Genomic DNA, 25,261 nt, shown 5'->3' with positions numbered 1-25,261 from the left:
AAACTGGAAACTCCTGTTCTTGGGTTCTAATTATGTTATTATATTTTATTATTTCCTCCCCTTCCTGATTTTCTTTTGTCTTTTTCTGAACTTCTTGTTACTTAGGTAATAGATGAATGAACCAGTCCTCTATTTTTCTTACTCTTCTCTTTTACTTTTTTTTCTCTTTGTCTTTTTGCTCTACTTTCTAGTGAAATCCCTCAACTTTATCTTTGAAGCTTTCTATTGAGTTTTTCTTTTCTGTTATAAAGTTTTCAGTGTTTATGAGTTCTTTCTGTGTTGTTGAATAATCATTTTACAGCATTTCATTTTTGTTGCATGAATGCAGTGTTTTCCAAGCTTTCATCTCTATGTGTAGTCTCTGTTTTCTTTCATGGTGCTGTTTTCTATTTGTTTGTTTTGTTCTCTGTTTTTCATATTAGGTATTTTAGTCATGTCTGTTGATTCTTGGTTGTCTGCTTTTTTGTGTGAAAAACACAAAAAAAGAAAGAACAGTGTAATGAACCCTTAGGTAACCATCACCGAACTTCAAGAACTGTATCAACATTTTGTCAGTGTAAATTTAGGAGTGGGAACTAAAAAGCTGATTGGAAGGGTTGTTTATGCATGGAAAACTTGCTGACTGGATTTTTTCTTTAGGATGATCTAGCTGGGTTGTTTTGTAGAGGAATGGTCCATGTTTTTGAGATCTTTCCTTAGTGAAAGATTTTCCATCTCATGCCTGTTACATGTTACCTCTCCCTGTTTTATATAGTATCCCTGCTCTTGATAACCTGATGTCTCCTTGTCTTGAGACCACTTGTTTTACCAGAAAATAAATGGTCGGTTTTATGCTGGATCAAGGGAGGTCCAGTTGTTTAACTGTACACATGGATGAGATCTTGGCATCAAACTGCCTTTTGAACACTTTCTAGAGGTCCTTTTATTTTTAATACCTCCCTTTCAACTTCCCCCTTCCCAAAATGCCTTCTGCTATCAGTTCCTGAGTCTTTTGGAGTTTCTGTAATGTAAATCAGGCTGCTGCTTGCCCTTTTTTCACTGCTGTGTTTGAGATTTGGTTTCTGAGCCAGCTAAGTCAGTTATCACTTGTCTTTCTTTCCAGCTTCCAAAATGAGTTGCTTTTATCTCTCTTTATACTATCCTTGTACTTAATGGTTTTAGAGCTTTAAAAACACATCCTCCTATATTCTTTTAGTGGCTCTTGGGAGAGAACAGTAATAAATGCATGAGTTAAATCTGCCAACTTTTTCCATATATTAACATAGCGATTTTTAATACTGAGTTGTTTGCTCTAGCTGCTACATAGAATATGTAGCTTGAGTATGGGTGCCTGGTCAGGAAGTTGTAAAAACATGTCTTGCAGTTCAGAGGAAGGTGTTGTTATTTTTATTTTAGAAAGGTAATCAGGGTACCACTGGGGACTGGTTTGGGATAAGGTAAAACTAAGACCAGGGAAAGTAGCTGGGAGCCTCTTCTGTTAGACATGAAAGAGATGATGACCTGAACTAAAATTGTGGGGAGAAGAGGAATGATTTGAAAAATATTAGAGAGAGAATTAAGGATTATTTAGATATGGGTAAGAAGGAAGAGGAACCAGGAGGTGGTTGCAGTATAATTTATTACTAGAAAAATAGTCATTCATGTCACTTGAGTTAGGAAATGCAGGAAGAGGAACCACTTTTTAGGAAAACAGTGAATTGGTTCCGTAGTAGACTTAAGAGTTTGAGATGCCTTCTGGGTGATGAAGTCCTATAGTCATTCAGAGTGTTCAGAGATTTGGGTTGGAGATAATAGATTTGAACATTATCAGCATATATAGTAAGTCCTTAACATTGTTGACTGGTTCTGCCACTTTAAGCAAAATGAGCTACAGCAACCAATTTTACTATAGGCTAATTGATATAAATATGAGTTAACTTCCTATGGCATCTCATCAGTGTTATAACAAAAAGACGTTATTCGAGAACCTGCTGTACATGAGACTTGAGAAGAGAGCCAAAGACAATAGCCTGAGAAATGCCAGTGTTCAGTGTGTGTTATTTTCTTTTTCTCTTTAAGTTAAAAAAATAATGATAGATTCACAGGCAGTAGCAGGTAGTACAGAGAGAGTCCCTTGTCCCTACACCTATTTCCCTTATGTCGTAGGTAATTACAGTAGGATATGATTTTTCCCCTTTAAGCATTGCTGATAATTTTATTAACAACTCATGAATTTATTTTTGAACTTTCAGAGTAGTATTGTAGACAAGTCTTATAGCTATAGCCATGGGCCAAAAGAATGTTCGGGTTTACTTAAAGCTGCATGTCTGGGATTGGTCACATTTTTTAGGCCACTAGATAACAAAGGTGAATGTCTTCAAGCTTGGACTGATAGTCTTGCCTGTTCAGCAGTTGCTTAATTTAGTTTTGCTAATGCTAGCATATTATGTTTATAGGGATGTACTCGTAAGTAGATCGATTCTAATTTTCCTAGGAAATCTTAAGTCTACTTGATAATCAATATAAACCTGGCTAATTTTTCTAAATGTTCTTTCTTTTTTTGTTCTGGTAAAGATTCAGCTACAGAGAGTGATATTTTAACTGAATTTTAAGGCCCAATATGCTACTTTATTAAATGTGACATTTTTATAATTCTCTTCTTTGGAAAAATCTTTAATAAGGTCTTTCAACTTATTTTTAGTTATAAAAAGGGCCTAACTTAACCTATTTAAGGATAAGCTTTTTATATTTCCACTGAAGTATCTAGGCTCCACTGATAAAGACAATTTAATATATATATATCACCAAAAGAGGAATGCATATATATTTTCTTGTATTGTAATTTTCTATGAACTATATTGACATTTGAATTATTTCCAAAGTGAGAAGGTGTTTGATAGTTTATTTGGTTTCCCTTCTGTGTATATCAGATTATAGAGATTATTACAGATTAGAAATGGACTTTTTATCCTTTTTGTTTTCTTTCAGAGTGCCTAACTTGAGTGTGATACACTGAGTCAACTTTCATAGGACAGTAATTAGTCAAATTAGAATTATAGATAAAATTCTATCTTCTTTTTCTATCTTTGTGTTCTGAGCTCATTAAAAATATTAGCAAAATTTCTTCATTAAAATAATATGTGCATATATTTTTTAAAAGCTTGACAAAAAAAGTGAAAGAAAAACCTCTTTTTAGCCCCTTCCAACATCCTTTTCCCCTTTCTATATTTAATTAACGTTAACATTTTTTTCTATTTTCTCCCAAGACACATTTTTATGCATATGAGGTCGGATAATTAAGGTGTGCTGATGTGGTGGAAAGTTCGCAACCTTAATTGTCCAGCCTTTGTATAGCTGCACATATAGAAAAGTAGCTATTAAAAAAAAATTATTTGGCATATGGAATTGTTATATATACTTCTGCACCTTTTAAATCTGATTTGTAATTTTTTTGGTGATTGTTTTCCATGCCTAATCCTTTTTCATGGCTACTCAGTATTCTAAAATATGAATGTACCACAATTTAATTATCTGATAAGCATTTAGGTTAGGTTCATTTTAGACTAGTTATTTAGGTGAGATAACTTACAGAATTTAATATTTCAGTGTGAACACCTCTTTAGAAGTCACAGATGGGAAAATACATGTATGTGAAATCTCTTTAAATGAACAGGTGTGCAGTCTTAGTGTATATGGTTTTACTACCTTTAGGCAATTGAATAGTTTTTGTTTGTTTGTTTGTTTGTTGCCTTTTTTTTTTTTTTTTTTTTTTGCTATTTGCTTTCTAATTATCTAACTTTGTTTTAGTAGTGTTTATAGTTAGGACCGTCCTTTAAAATCTGATTGATTTCTTTTCATAAATTGGTTTTAGGGCTTTTTTTATATGACAGGTGATTTTTTTGGTGGGGTGATGGTACCTTAGAGTGTCTTATGTTATTATAAGTTTTATTTATACTTCCCATAGGGATTAGGAGCAGACAGCAAGAACCTGTACCCTTTCCTGCTCCCAGTTATTCAACTGAGTACAGATGTTTCCCAGCCTCCACATGTTTATCTTCTGGAAGATGGTTTAGAATTATGGTAAGAGGAAAAACTTGATACCATGGATCTTATTTTTTTTTCTTGGCCTTCCCTACTCTCATGCCAATAAAGCAAAGGTCATGTAACTGGGCTTAAAAACTCAGCATTTTAAAAACAAAAACATAACATCAGTTTCTCTGAACTGGGTAACGTAATACCTCCATCTTTTCTTGGCAACTTACTCAGTGTAGGCTTACAGTAGTCAAAGTTAAAGGGGAAGTTTCAGTAAGAACTCAGGCTGCATTTCATCTTTTGGAATTTGGAATGTAAAGTTGGGATCTTGAAAATTTTTCAAACTGAAAATTGCCTTAAAACTTTTAACAATGTGTTAAGTTAGATTTTGTAGGAATCGTTCAGTTATTTTCAACCTCTTATCTTACCCAGTAATTTAAGTACTGAGATTATATACCTCAACCCCAAATGTTAGTACTACTTATTCTTCACTTATATTTTATTTTACTAAGTGGGTAAGTATAGTGTATAGTGTGAAAAGGTTAAAAACACGCACGCACAAACACAAAAATCTGTTTCAGTGGCAGCTCAGTGCCACATATGTAAGGAACTGGGGTAGGAAATCATTTTGCTTTATTAAGTTTATCTTATTGATGGTAGCAGTTTTCTGCAAGGCCAATCTCTGCTTCAGATGTAGTTTATAATATAGGAGAGGTGTAAAAATTCCAATATATAAACTGATATTGGAATTATAAAAGCAAATCACAAAAATTAACCATAGTAACGTTTGGGACCAACCTCCCTCCTCCCTCCTTCCCTTCCCTTCCCTTCCCTTTCCTTCCTTCCTTCCTTCCTTCCTTCCTTTTGCTTACATGTCTAGGAATGAACTGTTTTTTGATTTATAGAAATTATCTTTGGTGCAAATTACAATCAGTGATCTGTATTAGAACACTAGATATACGATTTTAAAACATAGGTAGATATTTATTTGCAATGTATATTTCTCATATTTTCTAGGTTATGTTGTGTGAAGTTAAATAATTTCTGGATGGTCTGATTGTAAATTAGCATATCTTGGAATGTTTTATATTCATATATTTTTATTTGTACAAGGTGGATTACTTTAGATAAGAGATTGGGAATTTTATTCTGTAAAGGAGCAGACAGTAAATATTTTAGGCTTCCTGAACTGTGCACTGTCTTAATGATTCAACACTGCTCTTAGCACCGAAGCTGTTATAGACAGTATGTCAACAAATGGACACGGCTGTGTAGCAATAAAACAACATTTACAGAAATAGGATATGGATTAGATTTGGCCCATGAGCTATAGTTTGCCGACCCCTACTGTAGATTACAAATTAAAACATTAATCTCTGGCACATAAATACTTTCCTGTAAACATGTATTAGGTTGGTGCAAAAGTAATTGCGGTTTTTGCAATTATTTTCAACCTTTTAAATCGTAGTTGCTTTTGCACCAACCTAATAGATACTGCCGTGTTTCCCCGAGAATAAGACCTGGTGGGACAATCAGCTCTAATGCATCTTTTGGAGCAAAAATGAAGACCTGGTGTTATGTTACATTGTGTTATATTATTAAAGACCTTTATGTTATAGTAAAATAAGACCGGGTCTTATATTAATTTTTACTCCGAAAAACGCTGTAGAGCTGGTTGTCCAGCTAGGTCTTATTTTCGGAGAAACATGGTATATGATATTGGCTAGTAGAAAAATTAAAAATATTAGTAATAGTGAAGAGACATTCAGATATTTATCAGTAGTATAGCCTTAGTATATTAATGTGTTTATTAAAGGTGTATAAATTTTCTAAGGATTATATAAACAGGGAGTAATATAAGTTCATTGCTCTGTTAATGGCAATTTCTTTTTCCCTAGCCTTTAGTTATAACTAAACAAAATTAAATCATTATAATGCATTTTTTTAAATTTACCAAATTTATTAATAGCTAAGATTCTTTAAAGAGTCAGGGTACACATTTCTTCATATATTTTTCTTAGTGGGTTAGAACTCATTTTGAATCAGATATCGGTGCCAATCCCAATTAAACCACTGTGTTAGGTCTGTAATCATCTTGTAAACCTTAGTTTCCTTATCTTTAAATGAGGAAATATAATTCCAACTTTTTGTGGTGGTTGTGAGGATGAGATAACATTTGTGAAGTGGTTAGCACTTTGTATATGACATTTAAAGCCTGAAAATTGGTGAGATTGCTTAGGAAGAGAAGGGCAGATAGAGAACATGCTGCTCAAGGCCGACTCCTGAAGAACTAGAGGTCATTTAGAGGTCACACGAGGAGTCAGCTTTGATGACTAAGCCAGGAGAGGGGCTATTCCCTAGAAAGAAGGAGTGGCCTGCTCTGTCACATGTCAGTGATTGTCCTAGTAAGAGCGGTACAGAGAGGTGAATTTGGCCACATGGAGTTGCTAGGTGGGGTTTCAGTAGAGTAGTAAGAACATAGTTTAGAATTGGAGTTAACTAAATACTGACTGTGAGCAATGACAACTTGTTTGGAAACTTTTGCCATGAAAAGGAGTGTAGAAATCTGGTAACCATTGGCTGGTGTGTGGAATGCAAAATCCAGAGGGATGGATGAGACTCCGGAGAGAGTGAGATAATTGAAGGTGGCAAGAAGGGATGGGATTCAACGCAAGTAGAGGGGTTGATTTTTTTTATTTTTTTTGATTTTTTTTAAATAACAGCAGGGACACTTCATCCATTTTAATTGGAGGCAGCAAGATGAATTTCTGTATTCTAGTGGAATAAGATAGGAAGGTGTTCCATCTAATAGCTTCTATTTTCTCAACAAAATATGAAGTGTAGTCATCAGCTGAGTGTTGGGCTGGAGTGGAAGTGTATGAAGATATGAGAGGTTTGTGGGGAGGCAAAGGTATAAAACTGTCATGTTGAAGAAAGGGAATTTGAGCTTATTTGGGATAACCTGTACCACTTGATGTTTGTGGTCATATATATAAAATGAAACTCTTCAGACCGATTATGTGATTTTTTTTTTTAATGGTCTCTCGCGCCGCCCTCGCCCCCTTGATTCATCTTGCTAGATAGAGATTTGCCAACGTTATTAGTCTTCTCAAAGAACCAACCCTTGGCTTGGGTGCTCTTTGTTGCATGTTTGTTTCCTATTAACTTCTGCTCTTATATTTATCTCGTCTTTCTACTTCTTTAGGCTTTTTTTTTTTTTTTTTTTTTGACATTTAACCTGCATTCTAAGATTTAGCTCAATAACTTTTAATTTTCTTTTATAATATAAACATGTAATAGTATAAAGTATTTTTTAAACAGGATTTGAACTAAAGACATTGCATGAACAATTTTGTTTTGCTTTTTATTTCCAGGAAATAGAATCAGGTAATGAATACTGATAAACAACCAGCATTAGCTATAGACCATTAAATGTAATAATGTTCTTCATCATTTAAAAAACTAATTTCATTGCTGTTTGTCATCTTCTCAGGAGATTATATCATTCTATTTTTTTTTTTTTAAACTCTCTCTTTAGAAAACTTTGACTTCCTGAGATGAACATTACTTAGTAGGGTAATTATACTTTAATATATTGCATAACTCTGTTTTCTAATATTTTATCTAGTTTTATTTTTTCCCTCTGTTTATAAATGAGTTGGATCTATAATACACATTTTGTGATACTATTTGATCTTACATCAAGTTTCTGTTTATTTTACTAATTTACCAAAAATCATTTCCTTTGTACTAGAACGTTCTCAGTAATATGGTAACTATTTTAGGGAACATTTGAAAATTCGAGAATAAAGGGAACTGTAGAGGGACTCATGGCACAGCTCAGAAGTCAATCACAGTTTTGATAACTTTCTCAGGTTGTTTCTTAGTTGTTAGTTTATAAATATTTATTTTGGTTTTGATTTTCGATGTCTGTTAATTTTGGTACTTAGTCCTTTCAAGTACTAATAAAAAAAGATATGTGCATTTGTTTTATCTGTTATTTTTAGTTTTGTTCTATCTCTTAAAGTACATTTGTTAGAGATTTTTTTTTTTTTTTTAATATGAAATAACTACATGGTTTATGAATTCCATGTTTCTCTCATTACTTTATTTCTACTTCAGATTTTTTACTTCCTACACTTAGTTGTATTTGTATTTTCTTAAAGCTGTAATACAATTGGTTAGTTTATTACCTTTGTTCTTTTTTAAAAGATTTTTATTAAAATATAGCTAACAAACAACATTATATTAGTTTCAGGGGTACACAATAGTTAGTCAACATTTATATACCTAAAGAAGTGATCACTGTAAGTCTAGCAACCATCTGACATGTACCACACTATTGCAATAACTGGGAAATTTGAACCTCTTAATCCCTTTCACATATTCCCCCCCCCCCCCTTTTAATTTTTCAACTGCAGTTGGCATTCAGTATTACTCTGTATTAATTTTAGGTGTATAGCATAGTGGTTAGACATTTATATAATTTAAGAAGTGATTCCCCTGACTAGTCTAGTACCCACCTGGCACTATACATAGTTATTACCATATTATTGTTATATTCTCTATGCTTTACTTTACTTGCCCATGACTGTTTTTTCACTACCAATTTGTATTTCTTAATCCCTTTACCTTTTTTCACCGTGCTCCCTAACCACCTCCCATTTATCACCCCAATAAAGCTATTACCCATCTAATACCATACATAGTTATTACAATATTATTGACCATATTCCTTATGCTATACCTTAGATACTCATGGCTACTTTGTAACAACCAATTTTTACTTAGTCCCTGCTCCTTTTTCACCCACCCCCAACCCTTGTCCTACCTTTGTTCTTCTTAAATGCTAAAACATTTAAAGTTGTGAATATGTTTTGGAGTACAACTGCCTGTTTCCCTTAATTCTTGATATACTTGTATAGGATAATCTATTATTTATTTCGGTGGTAGCATTTCAATTTTTTAATGACTTCTTGAGCCTGAGCCAACATTTATTTTTTGCTGATGTTAGAGTACAGATTCAGGTCTGGACTTATTGCAATGTAAATATAACATGTCACTTGTACAAATTTTAAAACTTAATGTGAATTTTAATGACTTATTATCAGCTTAATTTTTGTAATATGTTCACATAAATAATAATGATGGTAAAGATGCAGACTCTTATATATCTATTATTTTTTACTGTATTTTGCTTTTTCATCTTGACACTGATTTATTGAAGTATCCCATTTTTCTTTCAGTGTCCCTTTTTTATTTCTCGCATTTTTGATCTGTAGTTTTTTGAAAATGTTATTCACTACATAAAATTTTGGTACTTTGTATATTGTTAAAAGATTTAGTAAAATACAGTATTTAAAATACTTTCATGAAGCATCATGTGATGTAATAGCTGTATGGAGTGATGAATTTTCTACCTTTCATTCTTTTGCAGTTAAATTTTACCTAATATTAATGTTGTCATATGGTTTATTTTGTTTAGATTTGACTTAACTGTCTTTGTTCATCTTATACATTTTAGCTTTTCTTTTTGAAATTTAGTTATGTCGTCTACACAGAACAAATTTTTATATTTTAACCGAACCAAAGATGCTTTACTTCAAAACAATTGTTATGTTCTTACATTTATTTGTTGAATTGAAATGTCTATCTTTTTACTTTATGCTCTGTCTTTCTGTATTTTTGTGTAAGGGTAACATGAAATTTTACATTAGTCAAAGATGTTGGTACATAGATAGAGCTTTGTCTAATTATTCATCAAAATAGTAACTTTTTCCTTTTCCTTGATGGTAAAGAATTTAGTGCTTTGATTTTGTTTCCTAAACTTCCTCTCTTTCCCAAATCCTTATTTGTTTAATCTGGAGTTACATACCATGCCATTTTATTTAAACAGTTTAAATTCTTCGAGTCTTTTTTGTTCTTTTTAATTACATGATTTACACTGTGGAAACTAATGTAAGAAGTGAGAGTGCTAATGACCTGAATGGCCTTTTTACTAAGGTAATGACAGTGGGAGGGAACCAACAAGCTTCAGACAGATCTTGATCTGGACCCATTGACAGAGAGTTTTTTAAACATCTTCTGGGATTTAGAATATGCCCTTCATTTTTTTTTTCCTCAGGGAAATCCCATGAGTTTTTCTTGTGGTTTCATGGTTGTTTTAAAGGTGAATAGGATAAACATGTTTTTTTTTTTCCTGAAATTTTATTTATTTTTATTTATTTTAATTTATTGGGGTGACAATTGTTAGTAAAATTACATAGATTTCAGGTGTACAATTCTGTATTACATCATCTATAAATCCCATTGTGTGTTCACCACCCAGAGTCAGTTCTCCTTCTATCACCATATATTTGATCCCCCTTCCCCTTATCTCCCATCCCCCTCCCCCATTACCCTCTGGTAACCACTAAACTATTGTCTGTGTCTATGAGTTTTTGTTTCTCATTTGTTTGTCTCGTTCTTTTGTTGTTTTTGGTTTATATACCACATATCAGTGAAATCACATGGTTCTCTGCTTTTTCTGTCTGACTTATTTCGCTCAGCATTACACTCTCAAGATCCATCCATGTTGTCACAAATGTTCCTATATCATCTTTTCTTACCGCTGAATAGTATTCCATTGTGTATATATACCACAACTTCTTTATCCATTCATCTATCAAAGGACATTTTGGTTGTTTCCATGTCTTGGCCACCGTAAAGCTGCAGTGAACATTGGAGCACATGTGTCTTTATGTATAAATGTTTTCAGATTTTTTGGGTAGACACCCAGGAGAGGGATTGCTGGGTCATATGGTAATTCTGTTCGTAATTTTTTGAGGAACCTCCACACTGCCTTCCATAATGGCTGCACCAGTCTGCATTCCCACCAACAGTATATGAGGGTTCCTTTTTCTCCGCAGCCTCTCCAACATTTGTTACTATTTGTCATGTTGATGATAGCCATTCTGACTGGGGTGAGGTGATATCTCATTGTGGTTTTGATTTGCATTTCTCTGATGATTAGTGTTGTTGAGCATTTTTTCATATGTCTATTTGCCATTTGTATGTCCTCTTTGGAGAAATGTCTCTCCAGGTCCTCTGTCCATTTTTCAATTGGGTTGTTTGAAATTTTATTCTTTAAAAGTTGAATCAAATCTTGTTATTGAGGCAAGGTGTCTAGAGATGCCATTGCTTGTGCGCTTGGGAAGTACTTCATTTTGTGGGTGGCTGGCTTCCACTGTGTCCCGCCCCCTCTGATTTTATCATTTAAAACTTGCAAAATAGTTTATACTTGTAGATACAAAGTAATACGGAGCTCATATTATTTGTAATTATTTATAACTTACATAAAATGAAAATCCATTTCCATTCCCGGGGTGAGAAATGGAACAGTAAGAACGTCTGTGAAGCTCATGGTGTGTGGCATGTTTGTTGAATCCTCCTGCTTCCATGCCAGGGAGAACCTGCCGAACCCGTATTTTTGTTTTCAGTCCTTGGTCTTCATTCTTATGTTTTAATGTTTTAAAAATGATGTGTGTGCATCTCTAGACAATGTGTTTTAACTTTATGTAAATTGTATTTTATGTGTTCTAACTTGCTTTTTTGGCTCTCTATTTTGAGATTTGTCCATATTAATGAGTTTAATGCTGTGAACATAAGAGAATTCATTCACTCATTTTGCATTTTGTTTGAATTTCAAATAATGTGACTCTGAACATTTTTTTTTACACGACTCCTAGTACAAATGTATGAGACCTTATGCACTATATACATTCATGCCCATAAGTGGAAATGGTTTGGTCATAAGTGTATAATATACACATAATCTCTTTACTAGGTAATAATTGTTTTCCAAAGAGATTATACCAACCTGATAACTCCTATCAGCATTTTTCTATAACTTTGTCAATATGTGGTATATCAGATGTAAAATTCTGGTAATCTGGTGGGCGTAAAATTGTCCCTTGTTTCGTTAAAATTTACATTTCCTTGCTTACACATCAAATTGGATATATATGTATGTATATTTTTTTATAAAGTTTATTGCCACCTTTTGTATCTTCTGTGAAATGTTTGTTCATGTGTTCTGTCCATTTTTCTCTTCTTTTGGATATTATTCCTTTGGATACTATTCATATGTCAGTTACATGTATTGCAAATAATCTTCGCCCAGTATGTGACTTACATTTTAACTTTTTTGAGGCCTCTTGATGCATAGTAATTATTAATTTAATGTAGTCATATTTAAATGTCTTTTTATTTGATTTTCTCTAACCTAAAACCATAAAAATGTCTTCCTGACATCTTGTAATGTCAAGTTGTACCCTTTTCATATGAGCCTTGGAATTACTTCCTGTATTTTGTATGAGGTAGAGGTCCAATTTCACCATGAAATACTGAGTAGTCCACCTTTCCATACTGAGTCTTGGAACCTCTTCTGTCATAGTCAAAAAGATCTGTTTGTTGTGCTTTCTATTCTGTTTACAATATTAATTACAGTGGTTTTATAGTAAATCATATATGGTAAAACAAGTATATTTTCCTACCCCTCATACTTTTTGTTTTCTTGAGAAATGTTTTGTTCTTGGTCATTTGCCTTCCATATAATTTTAGAATTAGCCTCCTAATTTCCAGGAAGAGCACTGTAGGGATTTGAATTGAAGTTTTATTGATTCTGTGTAACAATTTAGAGAGAGTTGACATCTTTATGATGCTAGATTTTTGTGTCTATGGTTCTAATAACCTCATCATTTAAATCTTAAGTGTTTGTTTTGATGTATAGAAATTCAGGTGATTTTGGTACAGATGGTCTCTGACTTACAATGGTTCAACTTACGATATTTCAGCTTTACAATGGTGTAAAAGAAACACGCATTCAGTAGAAACTGTGCTTCAAATTTCGATCTTTTCCTGGGCAATGCGCAGTACGATACACTCTCATGATGATGGACATTGGTTTATGAGGGTAAACAACTGATACTTTATAGTGTACTGTGTTACCAGCATTTTGGAATATTGTGTTTTGTGTTTTCGCATCTTACCATGTTTATGAAATGTCTATCTGTGTCTCCTGCTTCTGGTGAGAAGAGGAAGGCCATTATAGTATATTGAGCGATACATTCAGCAACCTTGTGAACTCTCTTAGGAATTTGAATAATTTGTTTATGAATTTTTTTCTCCCTCTCTTTTCTGTTAGTCATATGTTCTGTGAATAAAGATTTTAATTTTCTTCCCCTACCCTTGTATCTTTTCGTAACTTGCTTGCATATCGTGTTAGAGGCCCTCCATACATACATACACTCAATAGATGGGACAGTAGATAAGATAATAGAGGATATTCTTTGAGGCATGTTTCTGTTTTTCCAGAGAACAGTTTCCACATATCATCACTAGGTGTGTTTTCTGTGTTTGGTAGGTACTCTCATCAGGTAAAGGAAGTTCTTTCTATTTATAATTGGATAAGAGTTTTTATAGTGAATGTTAAATTTTGACTAGGACTTTTACCTCCCACCGCCTTTTCTTGCAGCTATTGTGACAGTCATGTTTTTTCTTCTTTAACTTCTTTGGGGGAGGGTGGAGTTGATGAGGTAAACCAACTGCACACTTCTGTGATAAACCACAACCCATATATGTATTTTTATTTTTTATACATTGATTGTTTCAGATTGCTAATACTGTGAATGAGATTGAGCTTTTCATATTTATTAAGTTTTAATAAGTTCATATTTATTAAACATTTAACGTAAGTTGTTTTACTAATTAATTAGTCTAGTGTCTCATTGAAGGGACACATCAGTTTCATGCGACAAGACTATATCAAGAAAATGAAAACAATGAGCAATTTTTATCTCTCCTTGACTAATCCATAATAATCATGCTTTTGCTATCATCATAATTTTACATGTTTTAGTATGTACTTACCTTCCTTCCTATTTTTGCTATGTATCTAGAAATCATATTACATGATTTGTAGATACGTTATTAATTTTGATGAGTTTGGTAATTTTTTTCTGGAAAGATAATTTGATAACTTTCTGTATTGTTTGTTTTTATTTCTTTCGTTAGATGGGATAGTTGTTTTATGTATATGTATATATTTAAGGTTTATTGTTAATTGCTTTAATGGTTACAGAAAGTGATTTAATTTTCCCTCCCTTCCCCAGGTTAGTGACATTGGAAAACAGCCCATGTATTACACCAGAATTGCTTCGTATATTTCAGAATATGTCACCACTTCTTGGTATGTATTAAAGCATAAACTTACTGTTTTTGAATGCAGCCATAATTTGGGGCATTATAGGTGACTTTATATTATACCTTCTGCTTTTACTGATGTCTCTGATATTGACAGATATGTAGATACGTTGGATAGTGTTTCAATTGTTTCTAGATTTTTTTCTCTGTAACTTTTAAGAATCATTTCGGCTCATTAAAGAGCAAACGCTAATTTACTAAATTACTAAATAAAAACAAAAAAGTTCTTAGGAAACTATTTACAAATTAAGTTTGAACTTTGGTAAAATTGCTGTTTGATAGAAGTTCTATATGGTATTTAAAAGATTATATTGTAAAACTGCTTCTGTATACCATGGCTTTATCCAGCTTCTTTTACAAAGTGATTTTGTGCTGTCAGTTTTTTCACAAATATACTCTGTAGATATTTCTGACTTAGCTAAGGAACTACAATGTGAACCACATATAAAGATTAATAAATATTAGGGAAGCGTATTATTGTTTGTTGAAGTGATACTTATAGATGAGTTGTGAAATCATGAAGCTTAATGTTTTTGAAGCAAAGTTTTTGGTACATGAAACCAGAGAACTGGACACTGCCAGGAGTAGCTATTAGTCCCCTTTAGCCACTTGGGTGAGATCTAATTAGATACGTTTTTGGCAATGTGAACGTGTAGTCTGATGATAATTGATAATAGAAAATTAATATTTTTCTGTTACATATCAGCAACCATTCACAAGAACAGAATATTCTTAAATTAAAAAAAATATGTTTTGTTTGTTGAGTTGTTGTTTTGTGAGGGATTTTACCCATGCAGATTCACATTTAAACAGATAGAATGTTCAAGAATTACATACAGTGCTACTTACTGGTCCTTATATTCTTTTTTTAGTCTATACAATACTACCATTTAAAAAAATCATTAGTTTTAAAATGTAAAAAAATATTTAAGCTTTTCCGTTCAGAGTCCACATTCTTTAAGATTCATCCATGAAGTATCTTTAATTCCTTCATTAGAACTTTGGGTATACTTACTGAGTAGTTTGATATTGTCAAGAGAGGGTAGGAAAATGCTAGAAAATGAAGCATACTTATTTTGGTAATAATGTGAAGATTGTTTTTTCTGAGAACTTATTTGTAATGAGCAGTTTTATTAGAGACAGAAATATTACTGAGCTATAATGATGTACTATAGAGTAGACTCATTCTGAGACTCAACAAATGTGGACTAAAACAAAATTATGACTCGTTAAAAAAAGAATCTTTCCTCATTTGCTGGATGACCATGGTCTCTAGATAACTTAGTTAGTCCTTCACATTTTCATGTTTTTCTAGTTTTCTAACCCATTCTTTAGAACAGACAAGATCTCAGTAACACCAAAATACCCTGTTTTCTAATAAAGAGCTATTTGCTGTTTATCATCAAGAATTCCCATAAAATTATGGGAAAAATTCCCAAAGATGAAGACAGTGACAATAGACCACTTATTGATAGAAAAAGTTTTGTCCATCTTTAAGACGTCATAGAGAAAAAGAATAGGAAATGTCCTTTCACATTACTTTACTCTGGTGAAAGCCTTTTAATTCTATTCTAGCTAATTGAAGACCACATACAGTTGCCACTATGGGTAATCCACAGTGTTTCTTTATACTTGACCTAAGAATGGAAACCTCAACCCAGACCTGTGGTCAACTTTGTCACGAACAGGATTCAGGCACTTCCACATATGGTGATTTTGGACAGTGGTTTCACATCACCTTGTGTTCCCCACTTAAGTTCAGCATGCATGGCTTTTACAGTACAGTAGGAGAGAGGAAGGAGAGACATAATCAGAAAGCATAACTCTGCTATAACCTTATAACACTATTTTGAGTGCAGATTTTATTAATGAGGACTATAGTATAGTTTTACCATAGAAAGCTTTGTAGTTGATACATAGTACTTATGAGTCAAAAAGGACTTTCATATGTTTAGAATAACGCCTAGCACATAGCAAGCACGATTTAAGTGTTTTGCAATTGTATTTATTACTACTACTATTGCTATTAACATTGCTACTATTGTAAAGGAAAAAGTACCCAACCACTGGCTGTGTAGGATTTGTTACTTAACTGAATAATAACTAGTGAAATTTCATCCTTGTGATCATTGGTATTTGATTTAAGCTCTTTTAATTTTCAAAGATTTAAAACATTCTATATTTCATAGTTTCAATGAATATAGATGATAACGGGTGCTATCAAATTACATATTCCCTACATTTTCCAAAACAAAAAAAGATTATATATAGTTTGTTTTATTCATTGTGGTATGTGTAATTGCTTTAGTAATATGAATGAACTCTGTTCAGTTATAGCTGTGCATGTTTAGTATACCGTGACATCAATCTTATCTTTATTTTTCTTTGAGTACTGTACAACCAATTTATATTGTTTGACATAGCTTTTTGCATATACATTTTCAGATGAACTTTAAAATTTATTTTGAAGTACAACCAGAATATTTATTTTTTTAAGAATAAATATTCTTAAATGAATAAAATTTTTCTTATTAGTTTAAACATATTCTTTATTAGATAAGTGATTTTTAAAAACTTATTTAATGGATATGGTAGCTATTGTTTTTACTAAGTAGAAATAAAGCTGCTGGCAGGAAGAGTCTCATTTTCATTTAAAACACCTAAAACCATCAATATTGAACACTGTAAGATATCTTTAGTTAATGATTTTTAGGATATGTTAATTAAATGTGACTAAATCCAAGACTAAAATTCATTTTATATTCTTTTCCCTAAATGTAAGTACAATGGGAGATATTTTAAGTAGAGGCTTTAACTAAAAGTAATTCTGGTAATTTGGTTCTAAAATCCCTTAAATCTATTTTATACTGTTAATTTACTTAGATCTCATTACTTAAAAGATAAACATCTGACTGGCTCTTGTCCATGTTGTTGAAAACGCCAAACTAATATTCCTTGACCAATACAATTTTTCTGCCAGTAACTTCCTATCTAATTTGGAAGGGATTTTTTCCCACCTGCCTTCGTGATGATCTCACACATTTTAGCCTTCATATTTTATCAGAATTTGAAATAGAATAAACTATTACAGTTGCATTTCCAAATATAAACATTAACTAGCATGGTTAAACAAAAATAGATACCCTATTGAATTTCTGTAGCATAATCCAATCATTTATTCTTTGTCCCCTTTACAGAAACTTAACAGAATCAAATGTAACATTAGAAAATACAAATTAAAAATAGGAGCAAAAGAATACAGAAAAACAAAGCGTCGTCTAAATTATAATTTGACTAATAGATATAAACCATATATGCACATAGCATAATTAGATACTTTGATGGGCTACTGATTTGCCTCAGACCTCTCTCTCAGTCTGTGAAAGAAAACTTTTTTGAGCACTTAAATGAGGGGCTTTCATTCTGGACGCTGCTGACATTTTGGTCCAGGTAATTCTTTGTTGTGAGGGGCAGTCCAGTGCATTGTGGGAATCTTAAGATTAAACTTCCTTAGCCTCAGCCTACTATATGCCAGTTTTAATAACCAAAGTTTCCAGACATTGCAAGATGTCCCCTAAAGGGGAAGACTGCCCTGGTTGAGAACGTTTGACTTTAATTATTCACAGGTCTGCAAATAAATGCAGATCTATTACATGGTTCTGCTACTAACACCAAACAATAATTTTTCTTCAGAATGTCACTAGGAACTCATAGATACAATGAACAGGTTCAATCTACCTCAAAACGGGTAAATTTATAAATTTTAGGGATATATTTAGTATCAGTGTTTGATATTTTCTGATGCTAGCATATCCTAGAAAATTTAATGATAGCTATCTGTCACATGATGGAGGCATGGAGAACAAGTATGAAATAGACTAATCACATGAATATTTGCTTATATAGATTGATCCAGGAATAGTTTTTAAAATATCTGTAAGAAGAGATGGATGCTATGGTTTTTAAGATGAGTATGTCTAAAATAGTGTTTTCTTCATTATAGAGCTTGATAAATTTTAGATGATGATGATTTAGAAATTATGTTTCCTGATATTCCTGGAATGTAGCCATTCTAAGTTCTCACTTAAATATCAACTCACTTAAATATTGCCAGTCTGCTGTTTAATGTTGGCCTGTTAAGCAATGTGCACAAGTCCAAACTTGAGAGAACTTTTCTCCTTGAGGAGAAAAAAGGTAATGTGAATTTTTCATAAGGATAACTTCATCCATTATAAAGGCCTACACCTTTATCCTAAGATTTTGAAAATATTTAGATGACAGCCTTTATTTCTTTGTATGTCTTTCGTTAGCATGGTACCAAATTGGTCAGACATTGTCCCCTCCGTATCCTCATTTTAAATTAATCTGTTAAATCCTAAAGTTTAGAAATTAATGCCTTTGAAATACATTTTGAGCTAGAGGTAGGGTTGTCATATTCTTATGAAACTATATGGGAAGTTCTCTCTAAATAGAATGGTTTCTTTGCTAGAATATGAGCTAGATATCCCATGTGCTATAAGATATCCCTAGGCTAGTATTTTGCCAGAAAAAAAAATTTTTAATCTGTCTTACTGCAAGTGAATAGAATTTCTAAATATTAACAATAAATAATGGCAGGTTTTAGATATACATGATATTTTGGTGTCATGTTTTGATCTGTATAATTATATATATACATTCTGCATTTTATTGTATTCGTACTGTATGTTATAAGACTTGTAAAATATCACTGTGTGAACTTTGGTCATATTCAATTTTAATAATAGTTTTCTACTTTGCACTTGAAAAAGAATAGCTAAAAAAATATCATTTTCCTGTGTTAATTCTGGTAATTGCTTTTTTAAGATTTTTTTTTTTTTTTAATGTCTAGGTTTTTATAGGGGAGCATATTTGCAGAACAAAACCCAACAGTTGAGAATATCTAAACACAATGTCATTTTTTGGAGTGTAATGGGGACTGGACTCTTCATAATTAGGGTGGCATATTCAGGGCCAGCACAGTATACATTCAGTAAATGCTTACTGAGTGAACCCATTTAAGCAGATGTCAAAATATGTTGGTGAAATGATTCAGTTGCATGTTGTTTGCCATGCTAACGCTAGACATTTAGTTTGATTTCAAAGGTTGGGTCAAATGGTTATGTAGTCTTTTCTCAAAGGAAGAAGAAAGGAGCTTACATTTTTTTCTAAATTGGTTTAACTAGCGGGAATTATATGGAAAGCATTAAGTTATAGATTGATGTCAGTTTTTAGATACATATTCATATACTACTATTCTGAATACCACGTAGAAAAAATTTGTAAAGAAGGGTTGCTAACTTACTTTTAAATAAATCATTTTATTTAAACTGATTTTGAATAATGAATTAGTTTGTCCTTTTTAAAAAAAAAAAATATTATTTTGACAGAACTAAGTTCAGAAAGTCTCAGAACCTGCTTTAAGATCATCAATGGTTATATCTTTTTATCATCAACAGAATTTTTACAGGTATGTTGTTGTAGTTTTTGCATTGTAAAAATTTATATGGTTACTATTTTGATTGTTTTTGTATGAAGTCAGGAGGTACCTTTTCCAAATGTAAATGATTCATCTATATTACTTTAAGTTGGTGGGGGGTGGGGGGGAACTATAAGCATTGCCCAGATGTGGTGCAGTTCCATGAATTATGTTTTTTAACACAGAAAATATGCTCTAAGAATAATTATGGCCTCATATTTCTATAAAAATCGGTATAGCAATAAGCTGTATTTTTATTTCCTAATTTTCTAAAGAATTATAATTTAAGCTTTAGTATATAATTCTCAAATAGATTATTATAATAAGTCCCAAATTGAATTTTATGTGGTTTTTGATATTGCAGATATAGTCATGTATATTTTGACTTCTGATTGAATTTCAGACATATGCAGTAGGTCTATGTCAGTCCTTTTGTGAGCTGCTAAATGAAATTACTACGGAAGGTCAAGTTCAAGTGCTCAAGGTATTGTCATCTTTTAAATGATTATAGCTGTAAGTTTTCCATCCATATTTTCTGAAATTGGACCTTCATTTGGATTTGGATAATTGTCAAGAAAGAGAAAAGTAATTCTAGACAAAATATTTTCTTTTGTCAGTGTTCAGTTGGTCTGATACCTGGATCAGGGTCTCAAATTTGAATGTGCATATAGATCCATACATGAGTATGTTAGAATTCAGATTCCATGTTTCTAAGAAGGTTCTTGTCATCCCGAGACCTTACTTTGTGTAGTAAGCCTTTAAATACTTCTATAAATTATCCAAAGGCCAGTGGACATTTGATACTTCTACTCCCTCCAGTTTGTCAGCCTGCTTTTGGGATCAAATTTTCCCATTATATAATATTTGGTACTTTTAATTTAGGTTGGCTATCGAAGTCAGAGTACCAAGTTTGTGTGGATTGTGTGTAATTAAGAACCAATATCAAATCATTATATTGTATACCTGAAACTAATGTAAGGTTGCATGTCAGTTATACCTCAATTTGAAAAAAGCAAAGGAAAAACCAACCAAATAAGCTTTAAGTTTATCTTTATGCATTATATCTTTACAGATTAAAAATAGATATTATCTTTATATATTATATATAGTTGTGTATAATTAAGAATTAACAGGCTTTGAGTTGTACATTATCTTTATATATTATAAATAACATCAATTAAATGTATATATTTACATAGAAACATAAGTGTGTACATATTAAAATATATCTTTACATGTATATTTTGGTGTATATACATACACATATATACACACGTATATATACTTTATGTGTGGACTTTGCGAGAGCATGTAGCTGTTAAAGTATTCCTTTTTTGTTACTAATTTCTTAGCTCTGTGCTAAGTGAATTGTGAAAGCTGCTTAAGTGACGTGTTACTATCACAACAAAGTGGGATTTTTCGTGTGATAATTATGACACTTCTTTAGATCCTAAAAACTATTTGATTTCCTCCCAGTGAAATGAAAAGTATTTGCCCAAAGAGGTTCATTGTAAGAAATGTATTTAACTAATCACAATAACGTAGCAGCAATCCACAGTATATTTGGGGGACTAAGTGGGTAAGTTTGTTCAGATGGTAAAGTCTTTTTTCTTATTAAGCAAAATGATAGCTACTGTACATCTAATAAAAGTGTTTAGTTTGAACTTACTCAAGCATTTTAATATTTTATGTGCTATTCTTCAGACATTTATTATATACACATACACACATATAAAGCTCCAGATATCTGGGTTAATATGTATGTGAATTTGACTCAAATTGGTTGTATTTGGTATCATCACTGGTTATTCAGTCATTTACCGTATAGGTCAGGGGTCAAGAAACTGTTTATGTAAAAGAGCACATAGTAAATGTTTTAGGCTTTGTGGGCCATACAGTTTTTGTCTCAGCTATTTATATCTGCTGTTGTAGATTGAAAGCAGTTATAGACGATATATTAATGAATGAGTGTGACTGTATTCCAATAATGCTTTATTTATAAAATTATGCAGTTGGTCAGATTTGGCCCAGGGGCATACTTTTGCCAACCCTAGATATTGGTACTCAGTGCTTTCTTCTATTAGGCATAGATGATAGGAAAACCACAGTTTCTGCCCTTACGTAATTCATTATTTTGGGGTGGGGGAGGAAAGTGAACAACTAGTCTGTATTTATAGTTATGTAGATAGTGGTGTCAGCTGAAGTTGAACTTGAAGCTTCTGGTGTTAGCTAGCAGTCTTTGGCTTCCTTGGTCTCCATTCTCCAATCTCTGCCTCCATTGTCACATGACATTCTCCTTGTATCTCTGTTTTCTTATAAGGGCACCAGTCATAATGGATTATGGGCATACCGTGATTAATTTTATTTTAATTACATCTGTAAATATCCTATTTCCAAATAAGGTCACATTCACAGGTACCTGGGATTAAGACTTCAACATATCTTTCTGGGGGAACACAGTTCAATCCATAACAAGAATTTACTATTAAAAAGTAAAAAGATAGTTTTTGTGTGTAGAGCGGTAATGAGAACCTGATCTGAGTAGGTTTTGTGCATGAAAGTGACCCAGTTAGAAGGGAAGATGGTTCCAGATGATACAAGGGGTTGGACTTTCACATCTAGAGCGTATGTGAGGGTATTAGCTTGGAAAGGGGGCAAGAGTTTGTTTTCTGAGTTGGCAAGAATGACAGTGATTGAAGCTCGCTGTAGATGCGCTGTTAGGTGAGGAATGTAGGTAACTGGCATATGACCTTGGTGTTGTCAGTCAAAAAGGATGCAAAGTTGTCAGAGCTGCCTGATGTCTGTCGGTATGAGACCAGGTACACTGCAGGATGGCTAGTACACCTGCACTTACCTGGGGGAGGTGGTATTATTCATCTCAGTGTTCATTCTTAAGTGAATTATATCTTACTGATGTTTAAGTTGATACTTAAAGATGATTCAGTTAGAATGTCAGAGGCCTTAAGGGAATTATAATATAGAAAGGCTTTTAACAAGTGTTGAAATAAAACGTTCTTTGGTTAATTCTGAAGTTTTTTAGAAAGTCCGTTTATCAAACCTATTACGGTCCTCAACACACTCTCTGAGTTTTGCTGTTTTATATTTGAAATCACTAGAAATTTAAAACCAAATACTGTTGTAAGCTAAAAAGAGGGCAAATGGAGTGAAAGTATGGCAGAACTCTTTGATTTTAATTTTATAGGTTCTTCAGTTTCTGTTTTAGAGTAGCTGCCAAAGGCTGAGAACTTAAAGCCACTGCTACCAAGAAGCACTTGGGCTTGGAAGAGGAAATAACAGGAGTCTGTGTTTGTGGCTTGTTGAGATTCTGGATACTTGAGGCCTGGGCTACTGCCAAATGTCTATCAATCCTCACTGGTAGTAATTTCAGAGTATTCTAGCTCTAAAGCTTAGAAGTAACATTGTAATTTTTGTTAAACATTGTAACATTTGTAACGTTATGATTGACTTGTTTACTAAAACTTTTTTGTGAATTCTTATTGCATTTATGTCCTCACCAAGCTGATGTAGTGGCAATATATAATTATACAGAGGAACTTCATCTGTCTAACACAGTCTTAGCTTTATCTTTTGCCTTGGTGATAATTTCTTCTCTGGAAGTAGAGGAGATAACGAGGAATTGACACAGTGGACTTACTTCTAACTTTGAGGAAAAACTGATTGGCAATGTGGAAGAAATTTGAGAGAAAATTGCCTTCATTTTGATGTTGTCTTTATAGATTTTTCGGTGTGTGTGTGTGTGTGTGTGTGTGTGTGTTTTATATCTTTCTCCCCTACTAGACTGTAAGCTTTTCTGTGATCCTAAGTTTAATAAATATGTGTTCTTTTATCTCTGAGTACATATACTGTAAGTAATATGGAAGCTTGGGAATCCATAATTCTTATTTTAAAGATTGCACAACGATTACCAGTACAGCCAGTAGAAATGCCAGCTGAAATATACAAACAGTGCATTTGGAATGTTATTCTCTCCTTGACCTGCAGCTTGGTTTACATACCCAGCTGTGCTACTTATATAGTTTTTCAGTACATTCTGGGCTTAAATTCTCCCATTTGTTATATAAGGGGTTGTACTACTGATTTTTAATAATCTGTAGTACAGATAATCTGCATTATCTGAAATCCTCTATGTTAAATTATAATCTATTCCAAGTGACGAAGAAAAGGGGTTGTTTCTTACGTTTAAACATCTCCCAGAAAAAAAAAAAAATGAATCTGCAGTGTTTTTTTCCTCCTGTTTTTCTGTAATATTATAATTAAATAATTGTTGAAAGAAAACTTGTTTTGAGTCATATGGGATGGACATTGTAAAATTCATTCAGAAAATGAGGCGAATTTTTAGGATATGTCCTAAGTTGAATATTTACTTTCCTCTTACCGTTTTTTAAAAATTACGTTCTTGCAAAATAATTCAAAGCAATGTAGCATAGCTGGTAATACTCTAGACTGAAGCAAAATTGCTACAGTTAGAATATTGGCTCTGCTACTTCACAGCTGTGTGAGGTGAGCAAGTTAATCTCTGCTCCTCATTTCCCATCTGTAAAATGGGGATGAAAACTTTACTTCTAGGGTAAGGTGGGGATTACATGAGTTTGTATGTATGAAGCACTTGGGATAAAACAGGTCACTATACTTGTAAGGCCAAACAATTTATTTGGTTGCTAACATCTTTGGCTGAAAGAAAAATAAAACAAACCAAGTTATTCTACCTATTCCTTTGACAATTTCTTCTAAATAAATGTTTATTTGAACTAAAGAATACATAGTTAAGTTTCCTTAAAACTAAGTAAATGATTTACACAATGATAGAGCTTTACTCTTTATCAGGAACTATATATCTCAGCTGGCTCTTTAAAATTAATTGTATTCTTTCTTGCTTTTCAGAGAAACACAGTCTTTTAAAAAATTTTTATTTGGACTTTAAAAATTCCAAAGTTATGTAATGCACAACATTATTCTTAAAATTTTACTAGAAAAAATTGATTTGCTTCTTTTTCCTTTTAAGTGAAAGAAGGTAATATCATTATTTGTCCCTCAGTTGTACTTAATATTTTTTGATTGAATGAACAGAAATCAGTTGTCATCCAAATATATATTAAAACATTTGTAACATTTAATGTAAGTTACAGATTAAACCAATTTCTCTGTAAATATGCCAGTAGGAGATCATTAATAGGAGGTATATACTTGAAATAAAACTTGGTAGTGTAGTAGCATGTCTTTAAGGCTGTATTTTTATATGAACATCGGTACAGTCATACCTGTATATTTGATTGGAAATCTCAAAACGGTATTTTATTATTTATTAAATAGGCATTAAACACTTGGAATATACTAATCATGAATAAATTTGTGTTTTTGATATGAAGGGATATTTTAGGATAGTGGTACTTTTATGCTTATACTTGAAAGCTGAGATAACTAAAAATTTGGGACATTTTCCTCTTCTCAGAGTTCTAGTAAAGCTATAATAATAGTTTTAATATTAGCTCA

The 25,261-nt window shown here is 32.4% G+C and overlaps 1 protein-coding gene across 3 annotated transcripts in view; it reads left to right on the top strand.

Annotated features, from left to right (window-relative positions):
- IPO11 (importin 11) overlaps positions 1–25,261 on the top strand; it is a 157,878-nt gene that overhangs the window by 69,972 nt on the left and 62,645 nt on the right. For all 3 annotated transcript variants that reach the window (XM_019743722.2, XM_074328906.1, XM_019743732.2), the window contains exons 21-24: positions 3,944–4,059; positions 14,163–14,239; positions 19,662–19,741; positions 20,154–20,234. In XM_019743722.2, coding sequence (XP_019599281.1) covers positions 3,944–4,059; positions 14,163–14,239; positions 19,662–19,741; positions 20,154–20,234 — 354 coding nt within the window. The remainder of the gene's footprint in view (positions 1–3,943; positions 4,060–14,162; positions 14,240–19,661; positions 19,742–20,153; positions 20,235–25,261) is intronic.

This window comes from Rhinolophus sinicus, linkage group LG03 (genome assembly GCF_036562045.2).
Source record: "Rhinolophus sinicus isolate RSC01 linkage group LG03, ASM3656204v1, whole genome shotgun sequence".
NCBI classification, from domain to species: domain Eukaryota; kingdom Metazoa; phylum Chordata; class Mammalia; order Chiroptera; family Rhinolophidae; genus Rhinolophus; species Rhinolophus sinicus.
The sequence above is the reverse complement of the archived record's forward strand: the minus strand, read 5'-3'. Positions and strand labels throughout refer to the sequence as shown.